Below are 19,514 nucleotides of genomic sequence, written 5' to 3' on the forward strand. Positions count from 1 at the left end.
GGGCTCAGGTGAGGGCGGGGCTCAGCTCCCTCCCCCCATCACTGGCGCCAGCGGCCAGGGCAGGGAGCCCAGGGCCGGCCCGGCTCTCGGTGGGGGGCCAGGCTCGCCACCCCCGCCCCTCCTCGCGGTGACTGGCGCGATTGACTTAGGCCTCGGGCGGGGTGAGAGGGCGGGACCGTTGGGTGTTTCTGCGCCGGAGCGCGCGGATGTTCTGTCCGGAGCCGGGGCTGCGTCATCCCCGAACGAACCCCGGTGCCGCGCGAGCCACTCCCGAGCGTGGGCAGCGCCGGGCTCGGGGCTCTAAGGCGTGTGTCGTGCTGGCCAGTGTGGACGGAAGCCCTGGCTCTCATTCAGCCTTCCTAGCGCTGCAGGTCAGGAAAGGATCGTTATGGTCAGTTAGTCTGAGTTAACCTAGGCCACCGGGGACAGAGTGTCCGAGGAGAGTAAAATCTCAGACATCATTAACTTTTCCCTTCATTTGTGCAATGGTGCAATAGGGCTTTTCTCCATCTCATCCTTCCCCCACCCTCAGAAATCCCAGGGTGCAGCTTCCCGCTGATAGTAGAATGGTGTCCTGCAGGTGACAAACCTCTTTTAATGCAGCCAGAGAAGTTCTGTCTGCATCAGGTCCCCTCTGCTCACATAAGCATAGGGGACATGGTCCTCCCCTATTCTTTTTTCATTAATGTATGTGGTTGTAAAAAGTGAAATAATTATTGGTTACTTTTTGCACTTCACCAAGTTTGGATATGACAATAAACTAGCCAGTTTCACTTTCTGTTCTCTTGGACTCGTACAATGCTGTAAGGTTTGAGTTGCAAACCTTGCAAGGCACTGTTTAAATACAAGCAAACTTCTAATTTGTCAAGTATCAGAGGGGTAGCTGTGTTAGTCTGGAGCTGTAAAAAGCGACGAAGAGTCCTGTGACACTTTAAAGACTAACAGATGTATTGGAGCATAAGCTTTCGTGGGTGCATACCTACTTCGTATTCTAATTCGTGTGTTTTTAAATTCATGAAAACATATTCATTTTAGGTTTTGTAACTTAGGTCTTTTAAAATTGTTCTATTACATTTGTATAAACCCCTCAAAACAATTTTCATTCTAAAATGTACACTTAACCCAAAATATTCCCTCCCTGTTTTAATATATCTGCATTAGGAGGAAGTGAAATCCTAATTAACATGTATGGTCTCTTTGGGTCTGAACATACAAATGCATGCTGTTGGACACAGCATTTGACTTCAGCAAGGCTACTGATGGTAATTTGCACTATGCCAATAGCATGTTTGAATTTGGGGGCCCTAAGCCACATTTTCAGAAATGGATGCTAAATCCATATTTAGTCACTAAAATCAGTGGAAGCTTCCAGGTGCTCAGCACTTCTGAAAATCAGCAACTTATTAAGTACCTAAATGTGATTTTTAGCAGTCTTAGGGCAAGTCTACACTATATTGCTACATTGGCTGTAGCGCATCCAGTAAAGACACACTGTGCCTACAGGAGAGCACTCTCCAGTTGTCATAATTACTTCACCTTGGTGAGAAGCAAAAGCTGCATCGCTCACCAGGGGATTTTTTCACACTCCTGAGCAATGCAAGTTATATCAGCTTAAGCTATAGTGTAGACCTGCCCTAAATGTAGGCACCTATATTTTTTAAAAAAAATGTTGGCTATTATGTCCCCTTCCCTGAATATTTTAATTATTGCCAAATCACATTTTGTGTTTCTTTTTGTTAACAGCTGAAATATGTGAATATATATAAAAAATACGACATGCTCTTTTGCTTATTATGCAGAAAATCAACAAAAGAAGATGAAGGCCAATAAAGGAAAACCTGCACTAGAGAGAGAGAGTTTTGTATAAATTCAATGCTGGAAATCAGCGCTTAGTGCTTACAGTGCCTCTCAAATTTCCTGTGCAAGAGAATGCCAGTCATTTGCATGGACGTCTAATGCTCCTGCACAATTTACCATGCTTCATAGAAAATGGTGAGTATTGGGTTTGTAAATGATCAGTATCATATGTATTAATGTGCTGTGGACAGACTAAGCAAAATGATATTATTTCTAAGAGATTTTAAAGAATTTTTAATAATATTTGGCTGTTTTTATGGTTTGACTGCATATTAATATATGAGGAAGGAGTGTGGTCAAGTAAACTTAGCAGTTTTTAAGTACATGTTCATACAGTTGTTTGATATAAAATAAAAGAAAAGTTCTAAGTAAACTCTGGTTGATGATGCCATTCTTTCCTTATCACAATAGACTTAAAGCAATCTCTTAGTCAATTCATTGAAGGAGAATCCATAAAGATTATGATAAGAAGCAGAGGCAGCCCTGAAAGCTGTGAAATCAGGAGAAGTGGACATGCACCAGCTGGCAAATGCTTGGGCTAAAGCTTATACAGAGGTGAGACTGAGAGTATGTCTACACTACAAAATTAGGTCAAATTTATAGAAATCGAATTTTTAGAAATCGATTTATACAGTCGATTGTATGTATCCCCACTTAAGACCATTAAAACCATTAACTCGATGGAGTGCGTCATAGTACGAGGCTAGAGTCCACTTCCAGAGCATTGCACTGTGGGTAGCTATCCCACAGTTCCACAGTCTCCGCCGCACATTGGAATTCTGGGTTGAGCTCCTAATGCCCGATGGAAAAAAACTTGCCGTTGGTGGTTCTGGGTAAATGTCGTCAGCCCCCTTCCCTCCCCGCCCCGCACCCCATGAAAGCAATGGTAATAAATCGTTCTCGCCGGTTTTTTTCCTGGTTACCCATGCAGATGACATTCCACGGCAAGCATGGGAGCCCGCTCAACTCACGTCACCGTATGTTCCTGGGTGCTGCCAGAAGTGGTACTGTAGCAGCTCATTGCCTTTTGGCAGCAGATGGTGCATTACGATTGGTAGCCATCGTCGTCATCTCCTGGGTGCTCTTTAGCTGACCTCGTGAGGTTGGCCAGGAGCACCTGGACATAAATGGGAGGACAACGGTGGCCAGCAGTCGTACTGCACTGTCTTCTGGGCAAGCAGCCAGGAGACCACGATGGCTTGCAATCGTACTGCATCGTCTGCTGCCAATCTAAGAGTATAAGAGAGATGGAGTGGATCAAAACAATAAAAGAGACCAAAGAATACAAAACAATCTGTATTCATTTGCTCCCTCCCTCCATGAATAGTGGGGGGAGGGATAACTCGATGGTTTGAGCATTGGCCTGCTAAACCAGGGTTTTGAGCTCAGTCCTTGAAGGGGCCATTCTGTGTGACAACCCTGTAAGCCATGTCATCAGTCACCCCTCCCTCCGTCAGAGCAACAGCAGACAATCGTTTTGCACCTTTTTTCAGCACAGATGCCATAGCACGGCAAGCATGGAGCCCACTCAGCTCACTGCTGCAGTTATGAGCACTGTAAACACCACGCGTGTTATCCTGCAGTATGTGCAGTACCAGACCTGCAAAAGCAAAACCAGGCAAGAGAGGCGACAGCAGCGCGGTGATGAGAGTGTGAGGACATGGACACAGATTTCTCGCAAAGTACGGGCCCTGGCAGTGTGGGACATCATGCTGTTAATGGGGCAGGTTATGCCGTGGAATGGAATTCTGGGACCAGGAAACAAGCACAGACTGGTGGGACCACATAGTGTTGCATGTCTGGGATGATTCCCAGTGGCTGCGAAACTTTTGCATGCGTAAGGGCACTTTCATGGAACTTTGAGTTGCTTTCCTCTGCCCTGAAGCGCAATAATACCAAGATGAGAGCAGTCCTCACAGTTGAGAAGCGAGTGGCGATAGCCCTGTGGAAGCTTGCAATGCCAGACAGCTACCAGTCAGTCGGGCATCAATTTGGAGTGGGCAAATCTACTGTGGGGGCTGCTATGATCCAAGTAGCCAATGCAGTCAAAGAGCTGCTGCTATCAAGGGAAATGACTCTGGGAAATGTGCAGGTCATAGCGGATGGCTTTGCTGCAATGGGATTCCCTAACTGTGGTGGGGCGATAGATGGAACCCATATCCCTATCTTGGCACTGGAGCACCAAGCCAGTGAGTACACAAACCGAAAAGGGTACTTTTCAATGCACTGGTGGATCACAGGGGACTTTTCACCAACATCAGTGTGGGATGGCCGGAAAAATACACGACGCTCTCATCTTCTGGAGCTCTGATCTGTTTCAAAAGCTGCAGCAAGGGACTTTTCTTCCCAGACCAGAAAGTAACAGTTGGGGATGTTGAAATACCGATAGTTATCCTTGGGGACCCAGCTTATCCCTTAATGCCATGGCTCATGAAGCCATACACTGGCAGCCTGGACAGTAGTCAGGGAGCTGTTCAACTATAGGCTGAGCAAGTGCTGAATGGTGGTTAGAATGTGCATTGGGAGGTTTAAAAGCACACTGGTGCAGTTTACTGACTTGGATAGACCTCAGCGAAACCAAATTCTCATTGTTATTACTGCTTGCTGTTCGCTCCACAATCTCTGTGAGAGTAAAGGGGAGACGTTTATGGCAGGCGGGAGGTTGAGGCAAATCAACTGGCCGCTGATTACGCGCAGCAGACACCAGAGCGGTTAGCAGAGTACTGGAGGCCGTGGTGCGCATCAGAAGAAGCTTTGAAAACCAGTTTCATTACTGGCCAGTCTATGGTATGAAAGTTCTGTTTGTTTTCTCCTTGATGAACCCCCCCACCACCCTTGGTTCACTCTACTTCCCTGTAAGCTAACCACCCTCCTCTCCCCCCTTCAATCACCGCTTGCAGAGGCAATAAAGTCATTGTTGCTTAACATTCATCCATTCTTTATTAATTCATCACACAAATAAAGGGATAACTGCCAAGGAGGAGTGGAAGAGGAGGGAAGCACCAGGTGCAGTGGGGGAGGAGGGAAGGACAAGGCCACACTACACTTTAAAACTTATTGAATGCCAGCTTTCTGTGCTTGGGCAGTCCTCTGGGTAGAGTGGTTGGCTGCTGGAGGCCCCCCTCACCGCGTTCTTGGGCATCTGGGTGAGAAGGCTATGGAACTTGGGGAGGAGGGCGGTTGGTTACACAGGGGCTGTAGCAGCAGTCTGTGCTCATGCTGCCTTTTCTGAACCTCACCCATATGCCGGAGCATATCAGTTTGTTCCTCCAGTAGCCTCAGCATTGCCTCTTGCTTTCTGTCACCAAGCTGACACCACCTATCATCTTCAGCCCACCACTTATCTTCAGCTCACCACCTGTCCTCGCATTCATATTGTGCTTTCCTGGACTCTGACATTGTCTGCCTCCATGCATTCTGCCGGGCTCTTTCAGTATGGGAGGACTGCGTGAGCTCAGAGAACATTTCATCGCGAGTGCATTTTTTCCCCCCTTCTAATCTTTGCTAGCCCTGGGAAGGAGAAGATAATGTGAGCATTGAAACATTTGCAGCTGGTGGAGGGAAAAAAAAAGGGAGAGTGGTAGTTAAAAAGACACATCTTAGAGAACAATGGGTAGACTCTTTCACAGTAAACCTTGCTGTTAATATTACGTAGCACATGTGCTTTCGGTACAAGGTTGCATTTTGCCTCTTATTGAGTGTATGCCGGTTTGGTGTGAGAGATCTTTCACACAGGGCCGGGCAACAGAATTTGGCGTGCAGGCAGCCATGGTAAGACACAGTCTTTTTTGGCTTCTTTAACCTTCATAACATGTGGGAATGGTTTCAAACAGCAGCACCCTCATTTCCCATACCAAGCAGCCATTGGGTTGGCCATTTAAAATAGGTTGGCCATTTAAAAGGAGGAGGGGCTGCAGTTTTTGGGTTAACGTGCAGCACAAACCCAACTAACCCTCCCCTCCCCTCCCCACCCTACACATACCCAGTTCTCTGGGATGATTGCTTCACCCCTCCCCGCACCGCATGGCTAACAGTGGGGAACATTTCTAGTTCAGCCACAGGCAAACAGCCTAGCAGGAACGGACACCTCTGAATGTCCCCTTAATAAAATCACCCTATTTCAACAGGGTGTCCAGGAATGATATCACTCTCCTGAGGATAACACAGAGGTAAAAAACTGATGCTGTTTGAATGCCAGCAAGCACCAGGACCATATGCTGCCATGCCTTGTTATGCAATGATTCCAGACTACATGTTAGTGGCCTGGTGTGGTAAAGTGTCCTACCATGGAAGATGGAATAAGGCTGCCCTCCCCAGAAACCTTTTGCAAAGGCTTTGGGAGTACATCCAGGAGAGCTTTATGGAGATGTCCCTGGAGGATTTCCGCTCCATCCCCAGACACATTAACAGACTTTTCCAATAGCTGTACTGGCCACGAATGCTTGCTTTTAAACCATGTATAATATTTACAAAGGTAAACTCATCAGAGATCCCTTTTCCGCCTGGCGGGTCCAGGAGGCAGCCTTGGGTGGGTTCGGGGGGTACTGACTCCAGGTCCAGGGTGAGAAACAGTTCCTGGCTGTCGGGGAAAATGGTTTCTCCACTTCCTTGCTGTGAGCCATCTTCAACCTCCTCCTCATCATCATCTTCCCCATCCTCAAAACCCGCATCCCTGTTGCATGCTACTCCATTGATGGAGTCAAAGCACAAGGGTGGGGTAATGGTGGCTGCACCACCTAGAATGGCATGCAGCTCATCACCGAAGTGGCATGTCTGGGGTTGTGACCCGGAGTGGCCATTTGTCTCTCTGTTTTTTTGGTAGGCTTGCCTCAGCTCCTTAAGTTTCATACGGCACTGCTGTGGGTCCCTGTTATAGCCTCTGCCCTTCATGCCCTTTGCGATCTTTTCAAATGTTTGGACATTTCATCTTTTGTAACGGAGTTCTGATAGCACAGATTCGTCTCTCCGTACAATGATCAGATCCAGTACCTCCCATTTGGTCCATGCTGGAGCACTTTTGCGAGTCTGGGACTCCATGGTCACCTGTGCTGATCAGCTTGCCACGCTGGCCAAACAGGAAATGAGATTCAAAAGTTCACAGGCCTTTTCCTGTCTACCTGGCCAGTGCATCCGAGTTGAGAGCGCTGTCCAAAGCGGTCACAATGGAGCACTCTGGGATAGCTCCTGGAGGCCAATACCGTCGAATTGCGACCACATTACCCTAAATTGGACCTGGCAAGGTCGATATCAGTGTTAATCCCCTCGTCAGGGGAGGAGTACTGAAATCAATTTTTAACAGCCCTTTAAGTTGAAAATAACGGCTTCGTCGTGTGGATGGGTGCAGGGTTAAATTGATTTAACACTGCTAAATTCAACCTAAACTCATAGTGTAGACCAGGGCAAAGTCTGAAATACGAATTTCCAGAGGTTCGCTACGTGTGTAGTCTTTCAAAATGTATGTAGGCAGCATTAGAAATTACGCTGAAATTCAGTTTTACTGATAACCCCACGTGGTGATAATTTGGCTATTCAGATAAAATCTGAGGGCTCATTCTGCAAGTTCTTAATCATGTCTGTGGAACTATCCACTGAAAGGACTACTCAGTAAGAGTTTGCAGAAATGAGCCCTCATGGTCAAATGCTCCCTTTATTAAAGGTCAGCAACTTCCATTGAAGTCTATGGGGTTGAACAAATGTAAATTGGGGCAGAGTTTATCTTTATACTTTGCCTAAGACTTTTCCTATTGTTGGACCCTTTTGAACACAGATCAGTAGGAATTTTTGTTGAAGAGATCCAACTGGAAACGATTTAACTGATTTTTTTTTGAAGTATCAACACAGGTAGGAAATGATAAATCATTTTTATTCGAACTCAGTTTCTGATAGAGAATGTTACAGGGTTATCAGCTCATCCACATTTGGAGGTTGAGCAGCCCCTGTTCTGTTATTTCTACCCTAATGTGCTGGGGGAGAGAATGATTGTGATAGAAATTAAGGGAAAACAGAAGATGGAATGGGGAAATGGAGGAGAAAGAGCAAATTTCAAAGATAAAAGTAGATGGGGGAGAGAAGCCAAACTAGAAAAGGAAAATTTTAAATTTTGAACGGTGTACATTGGCACAAAAATTAACTCTGTCATTTTAAGTGATTTTGGTTCGGTGTGCTTGTTTAAAAATTTCCATAGCATTTTTTAAAATATTTGACTTTATTACTTTCTAGACAACATTAGAACATGCAAGACCTGAAGAACCCAGTTGGGATGAAGATTTTGCAGACGTGTACCATGATCTGATACACTCTCCAGCTTCTGAAACTCTGTTAAACCTGGAACACAATTATTTTGTTAGTATCTCAGAATTAATAAATGAAAGAGACGTGGAACTGAAAAAATTACGAGAAAGGTATTTTTAAAATGTCTCATTAAACGTGATGTTTTCTATATGACTCTGTTACAAGTTCTGTAAATGAACAGTTAGCAATATAAGGCTTATTTTAGCTTTTTCCTTATTTAAAAAGAGTACAGGTCAGTTAAAATACAAAAATGTAACTCCATGGAATAACTGTTTCAACTTTGAGTCTAATCAAAAGCTAGAAAATGTAAAAGCTAAAATTATCTGAGTCACATTAATATGTCCAAGTTCCACATACATTGTGGAATATATAATTTTTTTAAGTACATAAGAATTAGGAAGCCTGTCAAGCAATCAGTGGGGCCACTGGATGCTAAAGGATCACTCAAGGAAGACAAGGCTATTGAAGAAAAGCTAAATGAATTCTTTGTATTAGTCTTCACTGCAGAGGATGTGAGGGAGATTCCCACACCTGAGTCATTCTTTTTAGGTGACAGATCTGAGGAACTGTCCAAGATTGAGGTGTCACTAGAGGAGGTTTTGGAACAAATTGATAAATTAAACAGTAGTCAGTCACCGGGACCAGATGGTATTCATCCAAGAGATCTGAAGGAATTCAAATATGAAATTGCAGAACTGCTAACTGGTATGTAACCTATAGTCAAATCAGCTTCTATACCAGATGACTGGAGGATAGCTGATGTGATGCCAATTTTTTAAAAGGCTCCAAAGGTGATCCTGGTAATTACAGCCCATAAGTCTACAGTACCAGGGAAATTAGTTGAAAGTAAAATATAGTAAAGAACAGAATTATCAGACAGATGAACGTGATATGTTGGGGAAGAGTCAGCATGGCTTTTGTAAAGGGTAATCTTGCTTCACCAATGTATTAGAATTCTTTGAGGGGCTCAGCAAAGGTGGGCAAGGGTGATCCCATGGATATAGTATATTTGGACTTTAAGAAAGCCTTTGACGAGGTCCCTCACCCTCTTAAGCAAAGTAAGCAGTCATGGGATAAGAGGGAAGGTCCTCTCGTGGATCAGTAACTGGTTAAAAGACGGGAAAGAAAGGGTAGGAACAAATGGTCAATTTTCACAGTGGAGAGGGGTAAATAGTAGTGGTGTCCCCCAGGGATCTGTATTGAGACCAATGCTGTTCAACATATTTATAAATGAACTGGAAAAAGGGATAAACAGGGAGGTGGCAAAGTTTGCAGACAATACAGAATTACTCAGGATTGTTAAGTCCAAAGCAGACTGAGAAGAGTTCTCTGTTCTGTTCATTCCCTCTGAAGTGTCTGGCACTGACTACTGTGAGAAGATGGGATACTGGGCTAGGTGGACCATTGGTCTGACCCAATATGGCCATCCTCATGTTCCTGTTGTATTTTAAAAAGGAAGTAGTATATAGACAATGCAGCATTTATTTATTTAGAGTCTAGAAAACGCAAAAAGGGCGCTATACAAAAGCTCCAGTACCTTTTAATGTGCCTTAAGTAATGCAAACCAACAACTTCCTCACATCAAAAGAGGGAGAAAAGACCTCCACTCAAGCCAATGATTATAACTTATAATACATATTATTGGAACATTGGATTCTAGATAACTGGTAGACTGTTGAAAAGCTGCAAAAGCCTCTTTATCCACTAGGGAAAGTATATGCAATGCTTTCCTCTTTAGAGCAGAAAATAAAAGCTTAAGCTGAAACATTATTATACAGAAAAATATATAACAATATAAAATATTAGTTTAAAAGGGACAGTTGTCAGGCTTCATTGTATTAACACTAAAATGTCACAATTACATAGCTTGTTGAGTAGCAAATGAAAGTAAATGTCTCAAAACATCACCCTTCTGATATTATGCCCACATTATATAGTGCATGCACACGTATTTAGTTTTTTCTCCTAGTATGAAGTTATTTTATTCATGACAGTTATGGAGACATTAAATTGCTACAATATGGGTATAGTGTGAGGTTTTGACTACTAGTGAATTATTTTCTCAGTGAATCACCTGTACGTATAAGCTGAAAAAAGAGCACATGGAAATAGCTCCACATTCTGTCTTGCAGAGCTTTGCTATTGCATAACTGTGTATTGACTTCATTGGAATTTATTTTCATGTACACCGCTATCCTGCTGTAACGCGACCCAAGATAACACAGGTTCGCATGTAGCGCGGTAGCAGCGGGGCTCCGGCGGCGCTTTAAAGGGTCTAGGGCTCCGGCTGCTGCAGGGAGCCCAGGGCCCTTTAAATCACTGCTGGAGCCCTGCTGCCACTACCCCGGGGCTGCGTCAGTGGGTCTGGGCTGGCGATTTAAACGGCCCGGGAGCTCTGCTGCTGCTACCCTGGGGCTGCGGCAGCGGGGCTCCCTGCGGCCGTAGCCCCAGGCTCTTTAAATCACTGCTGCAGCCCTGCCACCGCTACCCCAGTAAAACAGCATTTCACTTATAACGTGGTAGGGATTTTTGGATCCCCACGACTGCGTTATATTGGGTCAGTGATGTACTTTGCATGACCATGAATCTTCATATGTAAGGGACTATTGAAGTTACACCAATTGAATGTAGGCATTATATAGTCTATTTACACATGACCTGATTCGAAAACCGTGTCCCTAGGTTTTAAATAGATGTTTTGTGCCAGGTATTGCTGCCAGTTCTGTGCTATGTTGAGCTGATCTTTGCTTGGAGAAAAGTGTGCCTGCAAAAGAAATGATGAAGCAAGTGACAAAGGAGAGTTTTTAGCTGAGCTGGCTCAGATGATTGGTGATTATGTGATACTGAATCTTTCTTCCTTTGAACGTAGCTCACACTAGAAGTTGTTCAATATAAAATGATTTTATAGTTTCAGTCCAGTTTCTGGTAGTTAGGTATCCACATCAGAGAAACATTACCAGTTGATAGTCTCACAGGACTGAATGGGCTTAGAAGTTAAACTATCCTTTCAACACAACAAATACTCCCTCCAGCTCAGAACTGGGAGAAACTTGTCCTGCTCTGTTTCTGTAAAAAGGATTTTAGTATCCAGGTTGCTTAATTTAACACACTTCACCTGCTTTAATTTTTTAAAGGGAAAAGGATTAAAATAAACTGTATTTAAACTTATTTTCAACAAACAAAACTGACAGCCTTCTGATATGCTGAGATTTGAAAAGTTGCTACTGCACATGTAAAAATTGACTTTTTAAAAAATGGTTGGTGTTGTTGATCCTCAAACCGTGTGTAAAAAGTTCACTCTTAAAAGGAGTCAACCAGTAGCATTTATCTAATGCTAACAAACCATCCTATACATGGTTTGTTAGCACTGGATAAAAAGTTGCATAAAAAATCGCTTGCTTTATGCAGATATTCCCAGTGAAGTCCCTTGTACTACTTGTGTGGATAAATTGGGTGGGTTTGGCTCTGGATTTCTGATTTTTTTGCCTTCAAACTTAGGTTTAAATATAAAATTATCTTGAGAATGAAAATGTTGATGATGTAATTGACAGCTGTAAGTAGCTAAGCTTTCAACATTGGCAGAGATATCCAGAAAGTTTGCTTAATGTAACTATGCATTGGTCTAAATGATTGGCTTCTGATTTAGACAAGGAGCAGAAATGGATAAGGTGATGCAAGAACTAGGAAAATCTCTAACAGATCAAGATGTAAATGCACTGGCTGCTCAGCATTTTGAATCCCAACAGGTAAATTAAGTTCAGTGAATTGGAATAAATCATGCAAAGAATTGTCTTAAGAAAAAAAAATGAATTGGTTGGAATGATGTCTACTTTTAGGTTTTGGAGAATAAATGGACCAGTGAACTAAAACAGTCCACCGCCATCCAAAAACAGGAGTATCAAGAATGGGTGATAAAACTTCATCAAGATCTAAAAAATCCCAACAACAGCTCAATCAGGTACTTAGCTCTGCTGTAAAGTTCTCTTTAAATATTCTTTCTGTTCAACTACAGTAATGTACAGGACTCGCTTTTTAGTAACTGTTCTCTAATAGTCATTTAAATTGAAAATATACATTGAAAGGCTAAGAGCCGCTGAAAACAAAACCATCACGTTCTTTTATAGAAGAGAGAAAATGTATAACGCTTTGCATGGGCTTAAATTATGTCTTGTGTCTTCCTACTTTACCTTACCATTTAAAATGTGTATTTCTAATATAATGTTCCAGAATGCATTCTGAAGTCATTTATGGATGGTTTTGTATTGGGTGTAAGCTGGTGTAGTTCCAGAGTTGTCAGTATATACTAGTTGAGTTTCTGACCCTTGTTTCTGATTTTCAGAGTACCAAGGGCTGTAGGTCCTTAGCGCATCTGAAAATCATGCACAAGGTGTCAAGTCAGGTGGTACCCAAAAACGGAGCTACATGAACTTAGGCCGCAGTTCTGCAAATGCTTGTGGATGGAGTAGTCTTGTTGACTTTAATAGGACTACTCACAAGAGTTCACGGGATTGATGTCTTTGCTAACAGTTACAAAAGTTGGAGTCTTAATTTTTTTTAATTAAAGCTTTAATTATGCAGAAACAGATGGGGCACCTGGGAAGTGCTAATACAGCATGCCATCTCTTACTGTTTCAGCTGCACCCAGTTGTGAGAGGAGACTGAAAAGTGTTTAATGATTAATTTTAATTGATTTGGAAGATGCTATTTACACAATGGAGAGAATAAAAGTCTCAGTTTTTAAAAATAATACACAGTTATTCAACTCGATGCTCATTACTTTTTTATTTTTCCTTTTTTGTGACATTTATGTCTTAGTCTTCTTCTAATGTTGGAGAAACAAATATGTTTTATTTATTTGTGCATGAGCTGCACTAAGCATGTTGACAACAGTATTTTCTGAAAACAGTGTTTGCCTTCTGCCGGGGAATTCAGCAAGGGGAGCTTGTGTTCTTAATGTACCACAAAAGAAATGGAGATTTTCATATCATTCATTATGAGCAAACAGTGGTGGATTTTTTTCTTTTTTAAAGGACTGTTTAAAGGCTTTACTACCAGATTGTAACGATTTAAAAGTAGGTCTAATTTGAAGCTCACATTCCTTTGATATCCCATTTTAAAACATCCACAAATGGATTTTTATAAAATCCAGCAACTGCAGTATTATCTACTGGATGCTCACAACAGCTAGGTTAAGAGGGGAAATTCAATATTTTTTTTTTATCTTAAATCTCCCCTCCTTATAGTGGAATCTGTGACTTATGCTCAATTTAGAATAGAGTTGGGATTTGTAATCTCTCTGGGTCATACTGCTGTATTTTAATTATAAGGCTGCAGCAATCTGCTCTGTTTCATGCAAATTTTATGCAGACTTTTGGCTTCCACGGATCAGCTGGGCAAAATTTGTATGTCCCTAACACAAAACAAAACAGATTTCTGCCTTGGAAAAGAAGAGCATTAATGATAAACCTTCTAGAGCTTTTAAATGTATTTTAATGGATTTCAGTGAGGAAATTAAGGTTCAACCCAGTCAGCTGAGAGAATCTGTAGAAGGAAATGGAAGAATTTATGAAGAGCAGAGGCAGTTAGAAGAAAGTTTTACTATTCATTTGGGTAAGTATAGTAACATGATCCCATAGATAATTGAGCACTGAATTCTCAATAAGCCATTAAGCTGAAGTGTAGTTATATAGAATGATATGTTGTTCATACTTAGAACTGAGAATAAGTGACAAAGTATTAAAATAATACCTGGAATAAGGCATCTTGATCTGTTGTATTTAAACAATAGCCTTGCAAATAGCTAACTGAAAAACCCTTTCTAGGGAAAATTTCAAGATACAGATCAAATGTTGTTGTTTTTTTTACCTAGAGCCTGATTCAGCTTCTGTTGAAGTCAACTGCAAAAGTTTAAGAGTTGGATTAAACTCCAAAAAAAGAATTTCCAAAAATTAAATATTTAAAATGAAGTTTTAATTTGTTTATGCAATTGTATTTTTTTAATATTTGACATGTGCTGACAACCTACATATTTCATCCTCTGTCTCATGGTGGAGGATAGGACTTTTTAGAGGCCTAGATTTACCTTCCTCTATCACATACACAGTGTCTTATCAGGCCTTTTAGTCTTGTAAATTGCTACTATCGGTAGTATAAAATCTTGACACCTTTATAGATGCTAAAGGAAAGAATCTCACTCATTACCCTCATTTGATTATTTGTTGTGTATCTCCATTCTAAGTTTTGGTCACACACATACACAATGCATATTTGAGCATTAAAGGGTTGATAGCAATGAAAACTCTGTCTGAAGTTGTTTGGATTCAGCGCTCTTTGGTTTGCTTTCTACACAGGAGCCCAGTTGAAAACGATGCATAATTTGAGATTATTGAGAGCTGATATCCTGGACTTCTGTAAACACAAACGCAATCACCGAAGTGGAGTAAAGCTTCACAGACTTCAGACTGCATTGTCTCTTTATTCAACTTCTCTTTGTGGCCTGGTTTTATTGGTAGACAACCGAATCAGTTCATACAGTGGCATCAAAAGAGGTAAGCCATCTAATTCAGTGCACTGTTGAAGCGAACACCAACGTTACCCTTGCAGAATGTACTCTTGCTCCCTATCCCTTCTCAGAAAGAAGCAATTCCTATAAAACTTGATTTTTACCACAAGTCCTCCATTTCTCTCTGTATCTGACAGATCTCAAATCTTGTAGCTGAATTTGCTTCAGCTTATCTCTGTCCTCCAACATACTACTAAAATAGTCTTAAGTGTCTGGATCCCTCTCTCACTTGCCCATTCTGGAACTCGCTTAATAATAATTAATAGTATTTCCAGAGTGTGTTGTACTGCCTATACCTTTACAAAGATAAAGGTTTTCACAGTTGGGTGCCTAAAGCTAGGCTTTAAAATCCATATTTAGGCATCTAAAATAAATAGGCCTGCGTTTCTGAAGTGTTGAGCACTGCAAATTTGAATGGAAGTCAGTGAAAGTTGTATGTGCTTTCTACTCCAGAAAACGGAACTGGTAGCAGTTGTGAGAGCACTCCTTTTAAATAGCTAGACTTGTATAAATGGTTAGCCACTGTGGGCAAGGCAACTGAAATTTTATTTGCCCCAGTTCCAATCTTGGCCACATCGGCTTTCTCTGAACCACATTACAGACCTCTCCCAGCTTCCTCCTGAAATTCAGTACAAAAATGTTTACATTTCAAATGTTTGTTTTGGCCAGAGCCACTGTTACTGGTTGGGTGTCCTGTCCCTGACATCTTTTGTATCCTTTCCTTAAAAAATACTTCCAGTGAGAAGCAAAGTATTTCAAGAGAATAAAAACAGAGTAGCAGAAGAAACTGCAGCATGATATAATTGCCATTACTACTATTTCTAGGCTGCTTCAGATCCTAAAAGTATGTTTCATACTCACAATAATTATTTTTATTTTTTTACTTATTTCAGTTTATCCAGACAGACAAAACGCTGCTTGTCCTAATCCCTAGATGTCCTTAAAAATTATTTAAAAGTCATAATAAACAAAGATTAAAAAAGGCAGCAACTTCTGTCACAGGGTTAGGCAACCAATGGCACGGGTGCCGAAGGCGGCACACAAGCTGATTTTCGGTGGCACTCGCACTGCCCAGGTCCTGAACACCAGTCCAGGGGGCTCTGCATTTTAATTTAATTTTAAATGAATGTTCTTAAAACGTTTTAAAAACCTTATTTACTTTACATACAACAATAGTTTAGTTATATATTATAGACTTATAGAAAGAGACCTTCTAAAAACGTTAAAATGTATTACTGGCACGTGAAACCTTAAATTAGAGTGAATACTTGAAAACTCGGCACACCACTTCTGAAAGGTTGCCGACCCCTGTTCTATCATATATAGCAACAACTAATTAGAGCTAAGGGGGGAAAAGGTCTTCTGCCTTCTGTTTCCCAAAAGCCCTCTTAAGATTAACCGGGTCACATACCATGGATGTCAACAAGGTATATAAAAATGCTTACTACCTAACCTTTCAATCATTAGCTTCCTTATTTAGCAAATAATAGCAAAAGTACATGCATCCGATGAAGTGGGTATTCACTCACGAAAGCTCATGCTCCAAAACGTCTGTTAGTCTATAAGGTGCCACAGGACTCTGCTGCTTTTACAGGTCCAGACTAACACGGCTGCCCCTCTGATAAAAGCACTGTGTGCACTCTACACATTTTGAAGATATTTTCCCATTGTTTGTTTTTAATAACAAATACAAACTTGAACCTGGTGACTTTTATTTAGAGAGGGAATGGAGGAAAATTCTTAGGCCCTAATCCTGCAACATAAACCTACAAGTGGACTGTAGAGCCACAATGAAGATAATGGGGCTCCATAGGTGCACAGTGGTCTGCCCATGCAGTAAGCGTTGTGGGATCAGCGCCATGTTATTTGTTCAGGGCTGACAGTGTGCTCAGTACAGTAGAATAAAGAAAGTCTTATAACATACTTTGATAGCCTTGCTTATTTAGCCCTAGTGTTGCAGATATTTTAGAACTATCCATGTGAAGCATGTGTATATTATTATGCCCTGCAAAGATTTCTAAATCCTTATCTTTGCTCATGTGAGTAGTCCTATTGAAACAAGTGGAACTACTTGTGTGAGTAAAGTTAAAGATGTGTGAGTGGTTTTGAAAGACAGAAGCCTTGGTGGGATCAGTCGCTTACTCAGTGAGAGAGAGAGAGAGAGAGTGTGTGTGTGTGTGTGTAACCTAGCAAAATGGGGCCTTGATCTTGGTTGGAGCCTTTATGCATATCTGAAATACTAATAGTAATTCATTTTGAACCAAAATTGAACTTTGATCTAGAGAAATGCATGCTCTTGTTCACAGAGAGGATAAGGAATTTGCTACCAGCTGGGGCACTCTTCCGTAGTTGTAAGGTCTGTGTTTTTGGTGTTGAAAGACTGCAGTTCTGATTCTGGGTTCCTAGATACATTGTGTGAGAAATGTATCTATTATTTCATTTTGTCTGCAGCACATTTTTACACTAGCAGTCATACCAGTTGTTGGTAACTAACACTGTGACACATTTCACTAAAATATTTATGGTAAGTACCAACAAAAGAGGTTATAGCATTCAAATGTATATGTCTTACAAAATAAGAGAAAAAACTAATTTATGCACACAGTATTTTGGTTCAGGCACGGTCTTTTAGGTTATTTGGTATGTAATACCAGTCTTTAAAGATTTTCCTTTTTAAATAATCCATTTATTTAAAAAATGTTCTCTCTCTCTTGTAAATTGTTTGAATTTATTTAAAGTGGTGCACAGTAGATACGTTTGCTGTTTTCACTAGCTTGCTAGAGTACTAGCACAAAATTATATAATATTCGCAGACAAAAGCTGCAACTTGTGTTTTAAACTTACTTTCTTTTAGATTTTGCAACAGTTTGCCAAGAATGCACAGATTTCCACTTTCCTGGGATTCAAGAGCAGCTTGAAATTGTGCAGCAGGTTGTACTTTATGCTAGAGCACAACGCAGCAGTAAGTCAAAAAGACAGCATGGTCAGTGTCAATCAGAATTATTTTTCTTGAAATAGAACATCCCTGTGACTAAATGCTTTGTGTGTGTCTGTACGGGCAAGTTTCTTAATCTCTCTGTACCTCAGTTTCTCTATAGGTAGAATGGGGATGTACCTCCATAAAGCACCTTGGGATTGGGGGGCAGGGGGCAGATGACTGATATATAAGTACACAATAGTTTTATTAGATTGATTCTGTCTCTTGAAGCATAAATGGTCTGCCAAACTATGATTGTCTGAAACTAACGTACAAAATTTGCAATAAAAGTAAGCTGGAGAGCTCAAAGAAGACAGAAACATTAGGGATTTCTGTGGTTTCCAATATAAGTTCCTTTTACTTTGCTTCGTAGCAGTAATTCAGCCAGCTCTCTTTTTAATTTTTTTTTAAAGGTTCATATGTAGGCAGAAAAACATTAATCTGTTAGATCCTTTCTCTTCTTGACACTTAAATCTTTAGAGATCTCCGAAAGACAGGATCCAATATCTTTTATGTAGTAGGCAAAGAGTAATTATCTTCTTTGATATTGTTTACTCTATCTTGCACTGAATTAGTTTTAGACGCATTGTTCCTGGTGTGGAGAAAGCTATCTGGCACAATTTTGTAACTTCTACCAGTCCCTCTGTTAATGCCTGGAGCAACATCAGGATTATCTCTTTCCAAGCTACTGATGAGCAGAAATCAAGGATTCAAATATGCACTTTAATATAGTGCACATTGCCATATATCCTAAGCTTCTACACTTGTGCATGTGTATCCTGTAATGATTGTAACAGCTTTGTGTGTCGTGTCAAAAGGTAGGCGCAAGCCCTAAATGAAAATGCTATAAGAAAAGCTAATTGTTATGACATTTTCACAAACTCTGTATAGCCAGAGTCAAATTTTTAAAAGAAAAAAGATAGAGGTATTCTTCCAGTGTCCTCCCACAAAAGAAACTGTCTGCTTAAGAGGCCACTCATGATAGAGTGAGCAGATAATATGATTGTACATGTCCTCTAGGCTTGTTTACCTCTCAGTGGTGTTGAAATATACCGATACGTTCTCCTGAACTCCAATCAAGTGGCAGTATCTCCACATTTGTGAGGCCAAAATGAGATGTTAGTTATATTTGAAATACACCAGCAACTGAGTTATTGCCCTGTGTGATGAATGGGGAAATTCACCCCTCTTAGAGCTGTTGTTTCAGTCTGTCTGTAAACTTGGGTACACAATGTGGCCTCAGTTAACAGAAAAGACTTAATTAAAAAAAATCTTGAGATTCTGGTGCACAAAGTGGCAGCTTGGGAAAGGTTCTGACATACCATACCTTCTCCCTCTCTCCAATTTAAGCCTGCCTGTAGCAATGGACAAATTTTAGTCTGATTTATTTTTTTTATTTTCTGTCTAAAGATTTAGAAATTTCAATAATGTGGAGGGAGTTATGATTTTTTGCTTCACAACCATTGGGTAGTAAAGAAGAGAATATCCTAACTAACATAAGGACCAGAGGGGAAGTGCATCATTCACCACTCTACCTTGTATTTACAAGTGGCTAAGAGATTGCACAAAATGACAGGAAGTCTTCAACCACATGCTGTTGAGGCAGTAGTCATGCTTTTGTTTTCATGCAAAGAAGTACTTATGTGGTTTAAGTGAGTCAGTAACGTGAGTAGGCTCATAAAAGTATATAGAGAAACTATTTTCCTTTAAGAACCAGCATGTTGTAGTAGACAGTCTTATGAAAATAGTTTTCAGTATTTTCTTTACTTCTTTACATCTCCATAATTTTCCTTGATACAAAGTAGTACTGGTAATTCATTTCATGTA

The 19,514-nt window shown here is 41.0% G+C and overlaps 1 protein-coding gene across 1 annotated transcript in view; it reads left to right on the forward strand.

The window, feature by feature from the left end:
* The first annotated feature begins 29 nt into the window (after positions 1–29).
* C1H12orf4 (chromosome 1 C12orf4 homolog) overlaps positions 30–19,514 on the forward strand; it is a 33,100-nt gene continuing 13,615 nt past the window's right edge. Inside the window, 10 exon segments of the mRNA XM_030538600.1 lie at positions 30–371; positions 1,800–1,992; positions 2,269–2,323; positions 2,325–2,412; positions 8,077–8,258; positions 11,795–11,894; positions 11,985–12,106; positions 13,652–13,758; positions 14,499–14,696; positions 17,565–17,672. Of these exon segments, the coding sequence (XP_030394460.1) occupies positions 1,956–1,992; positions 2,269–2,323; positions 2,325–2,412; positions 8,077–8,258; positions 11,795–11,894; positions 11,985–12,106; positions 13,652–13,758; positions 14,499–14,696; positions 17,565–17,672 (997 nt within the window). The 5' untranslated portion in view covers positions 30–371; positions 1,800–1,955.

Source organism: Gopherus evgoodei, chromosome 1 (genome assembly GCF_007399415.2).
Source record: "Gopherus evgoodei ecotype Sinaloan lineage chromosome 1, rGopEvg1_v1.p, whole genome shotgun sequence".
NCBI lineage: Eukaryota > Metazoa > Chordata > Testudines > Testudinidae > Gopherus > Gopherus evgoodei.